General features: G+C 41.2%; 1 protein-coding gene across 1 annotated transcript in view; it reads left to right on the top strand.

The window, feature by feature from the left end:
• Positions 1-4,785, top strand: part of garnl3 (GTPase activating Rap/RanGAP domain like 3) — a 65,160-nt gene extending 60,375 nt beyond the window's left edge. Inside the window, exons 29-31 of the mRNA XM_035668334.1 lie at positions 2,767-2,982; positions 3,169-3,289; positions 3,372-4,785. Of these exons, the coding sequence (XP_035524227.1) occupies positions 2,767-2,982; positions 3,169-3,289; positions 3,372-3,537 (503 nt within the window). The 3' untranslated portion in view covers positions 3,538-4,785. The remainder of the gene's footprint in view (positions 1-2,766; positions 2,983-3,168; positions 3,290-3,371) is intronic.
• The last annotated feature ends 11 nt before the right edge of the window (positions 4,786-4,796 follow it).

Genomic DNA, 4,796 nt, shown 5'->3' with positions numbered 1-4,796 from the left:
GGGGGGGGGGGGGGGGGGAGATAGGAGGAGACGCAGAGAAGGTATGCATGACTGCGAGAGAAAAGGGAGGGGTTGTGTACAAGCAGGAGGTTGGGGAGAGAAGGAGGGAGAAAAGGGAAAGAGGGAAGGAGAAGACACGTCTGCCGCAGCATGATTTACAGATTGCACTGTCGCCATGGAGACTTTTGTCAGCCCTCTCTTCGATCCAAAGTGGTAGTCCAAACAGCGGTGCCACAATCTGAGTGTGAGGGTGGGTGGGGGGCTGTATAGCAGAGGGAGGTGGGAGGAGGCTGAAGAAGGGGAAGAAAGGTGGAAGGGGTGCTGACAAAAATCCCATCCTCTAACTGCCTGTGCGCCTGCCGTATCTGCTCCTTGGGGAGGGTTTCATCTGATGTAATCGCATCAGTAATGTGAACAAGATGCTGTTACTGATGTGGCTGCTGGCCACCACCTCCCTCCACTGGCTTAAACACACACCAAAGACCTGCAGCAAAGCAGCTCTGGAGAATTCGACCTCAATTAGTGCTGAAAACCCTAATATTTGTATTTAATTCATTTGCCAGTGCGATGGAGCATGACACTTCCCCTGGTCCAGAAATGCATGTGGAATATATTGATGTCTGTGACTATATATTCCAAATAACTGCATGCTTTCCCACATTTTGGTTTATTGCCATTTTTTTTCTGTATGACAGCGCAGGTACAGGAGAGAGGATCTGTAACAACGCTAACACAGTGTACCTGTCAAACATCAACAGTGACCCTCTATTTTTCTTCGTGGCTCTTTACTCACCTCTCAACCGCTGACATTTCAGATGAGACGGTCCTCTTTGTGCAGCGTAGCCTTCACATTAATTCAGTCTCACCCATGTTACTACCAGCCTGTCTCAACGGGAGCAGAGCGTGGCTGCTGCACTGCAATGTTGCTCCCTCGTGGCGTAATTGGGCACTGCAGGTTGATACAATGCAGCTTTGCGGGCAGATTGTGCCATTTGAAAAAACTACCAACATCCATTAAATGTGGCCCAAACAGACTTTATAGTCTCCGCTGAATAATAGATGGTCTGCTATAAATGGCTACATCTGAACAGTTATATTGCATTATCTCTCTGTGAGAAGGACGATTCATTTTAAGATCACATGCCGTTTCAGTAAATAGGACTATTAATCACTTTAAAATGTCTTCATTTGAAAATGGACGTCTGGTTCTATTGCATCAGCTCGTCAACCTCCAGACTTGTCTGAGGTTGAGTGTGTAAGTGAGAGAGAGACTTTGGGTTTATATAAAGTCACAAAAAAAGTCATTTTGCATGTTTTAGTTAATCCAGTTACATAAACTGCATTACAATGACTATTTTCCAAATCACACCATACGTTTGTATGGCTTTCTTACATTCATTTTTCTGTGCTATGAAAATTGATGTGCAGAGGGTTGAAATTTGCTCGAGGATGGTTATTCATCACAATGAACACAGCTTTGTGAGAAAAATGCTGTTGCAATCAGTGTCTGTTTTGAAAACTCTCTACCGCTGCATTCTTTCTTTTTTACAAGAAATTACCAGCTTTCATTATGCTTCTAACAACATCTACACTATGTTTGTGTTGTGAGTTTGATTTTCTGACAATATAAAACAAGAGAGCGAGGCATTAGTTGAATGCACTTGAATGCACCACCAAGGTTTTAAAAGGAGTAGTTGGGTATTTTGGGAAATATTCTTGCCAGAGATTACATGAGAAAATCAATAGCACTCTCATGTCTTACTGGCACCAGGCAGTTAACTTAGCATAGCATAAAGAAGCAGGAGTAAACAGCTATCTCCAGTTTGTGCCTCTTTTTAATGTAGCATTAGCTATATTAGGATAAGAGAGGTAGGCAATTGTTGCTCTGAAAGATAAATACTGAGTGAAACATCCAGAAGGTAGTTTAACAATGCAATACTCAATACTTTTTATATTATAGATTATATTCCATCCATTTTAAACCCATTTCTCAAGTTGCGCTTGTGTTTTCTATTCATTTGGCTGGATATTTTATTTCTTTAGATTAGGAAACAAAGACGCAACTTTATCATGCAGGTGGTTAAAATATTCTTTAGGAAATATGAAAATACCTTCGGAACAGAAATATATATATTTTTATAAACTGATGCTAGGACAAAGCTATTCACAAATTGACATTGTCCCACTTTGGTTTTTGTACGGACTACACAAATGAGGAATGTTAATTAGTGAGCTTTCAGGTTTTGTTGTTAGTCAGATTTTTAAGAAATGTTGACCTTCGGACAGAGCCAGCTAGCTGTCTTTAAGCTAAGCTAAGCTAAACTTACCACCTGCAGGCTTAGCTTCATATTTACCAGACATGAGAGTGGTGTCTATCTTCTCATCTAAATCAAATAAGCATATTTCCAAAAATATAGATTTATGTAGTTTGAGAAATTGTCACTATTTCCAACGGCATTCTCTGACTAAAAATAAAATACAAAAATACAAAATGTTCAGTGGCTGCGTATCGCATGCTTTAAATATGCTTTTTTTTAGCTAAAACATGCAAAAACATTGTAGTGCATCAGGCCATGATCTTCATACATTTTTCATTAACTGCCACACATTTCCTCTCCCTTTTATACGTGTCTCTTTTCCGACATTCTGTTCCCATCTTTGCTCTTTTTATCTTTTGTTTCATGTCTTCTTCTTGTCACCTGCCTCCTTCCTTCTTTCTGACTTTCCCCGCTGCTCTCTCCCTTCCCATCCATTTCTTTTCCCCAGGTGAAGCAGCATGTAAGCACATGTTCAAGATCCCTCTGTGTAACTTAGTCGGCCGTAGCATCGAAAGACCCCTCAAGTCACCACTGGTCAACAAGGTTCTGACGCCGGCACCCATCATGATGCCCCCGACTCCCCTCATCTCTGCTACACACTCACTGTCCCTGTCCCGCATGGAGATCAAAGAGATAGCCAGCCGCACACGGAAGGAGCTGCTCGGTAAAAAAAGAAATTAGCATTATGTGAATATTTTAATGAGTGTGTTAAAGCAATAGTTTGACATTTGGGGAAGCCTGTTAGCCTTCTTGCTGAGAGTTGATGATTCTTATTTCTTTTCATCAAGAAAGTGAAAGTCAAACAAATTGTCTAAAATCTGACATTTTCTGTTACCTCATACCAACAAAGGCTTGACAGAGGAACCAAGTGGGAAGTCAGACAGTGGAACAGTCAAACAGAGGAAGATGAGCAAGAAGAACACTGAGGAGGAGCCCAAAGCACGAGTACTGACGTCAACAAACAGTGACAGGTGACAGATTTAACCGCAGCAACATTGCACATTTAACAGTTGCGTAATGTGAGCTGGAGTCATATCTTTCTGTGCATAACAGGTTAGCCTCAGAGTCTGTTGAAACCGACTTGGACGTCCAGCTGCATTGTTCATCCAGTTCTGAGGCAGAGCCAGAGAAGGTGGTGCTGCGAGCGGAGAGCCCGCCTCTCGCCAGCGCATTCGCCCTCTCCACGTCCTTCGAAGAAGATGTCCTGGACCTAAAGTGAAGACAATCCCATCGTGCACTTCTCTGCCCACCCACTCCTGTACTGTCACCATTATTTTATTGTTTTGGTTGGTTTGCTATTAATTTGTTTTATCTTGTCTTTTTTGTTTTGTTTATATCCCTGTATCCCGGGTCTCCCCGTTCATCGCACAAGATGGGTGCAGTGGGAGATTTGTCTGTGTTCTTGTTTGCTTTCACGAGCAGTCCCTCAGCCACTGAGTGTTGGGTGTTTGTGTTGCCCCGCAGCAAATAACCCAAAGAGGCGATGAGGTTGTGTAAGATGCCATGGTTTATTCAGAGTTCTGTAACAGCCTTGATATAATGTTAACGGTTTGATCCCAAACCACAAACTGAATGTAAATCTGCGCACAACAAAAATCTCATTCACAATGCCCTCTGAAGTTGCTAGAGCTTAATATGTGTTGTATATTATGTGATTATTTCCAATTCACTTTCAAATGTTGTATGATATGCATATGTATGTGTACATCTGTTTATACATGAAAATGCATACACAGTGACAGGCGTGTATGCCTGTCATGCCTGCGATGCATATTTATAGATATATTATAAAAAATCATTTTATTCCCATATTTAGTAAAAGTATGATGTTTTATGCTCTCTGCACATATTAGTCCTTATTCCTCTCCTTATTCACAGTATACAGGTAGACAGGGCTGGAGGCAAAGTCTCCCACAAGTGCCATTTCCCAGCATCCTCCACTGAATTACACTTCTAACAGCCACCGTATTCTGGTGTCTGACAGTAGCAGCCATGATTGTAGTCCACATTAGATTACTATGGTGACCCACAACTCCATTCGGTTTGGATAAATTCACTTACTGGAGGCACTCTCTCAAAGCCACAGGCACTCAAAATTCTATCCCATGAGAATGATCCAACCTTAAATCTGCATGACCTGCCTTTGCTACAACTATTGTGTCTTCTGCTCCAAAAAATATCTTCTTTGGAAACCATGAGGTCTGCGACATCATGCCAAACATAGCAGAATAAAGCAAACCACAACCTGAGACGACAGAAAGAGTGGAGATGTTAAAAGGACTAATGCCTTTACTACGATGGTACAAGAAGGAAAGAAAGAATTATAGACAAAGCTAAACATTTTAGCTAAAAACTAGTTAAAATACAGTATATTATCATAGACTGAAATGATTGAGACTCAGAGTGAGCTAAAACATGACTACTAAATACACTTAAATTGTGGAATATTTTTCAACATACCATATATATATATATATA

The sequence above is a fragment of the Morone saxatilis genome, unplaced genomic scaffold (assembly GCF_004916995.1).
Source record: "Morone saxatilis isolate NCDOM2014 unplaced genomic scaffold, NCSU_SB_2.0 Contig21, whole genome shotgun sequence".
NCBI lineage: Eukaryota > Metazoa > Chordata > Actinopteri > Moronidae > Morone > Morone saxatilis.
Note: the sequence above shows the minus strand (reverse complement) of the source record. Positions and strands in the feature narration are given on the sequence as shown.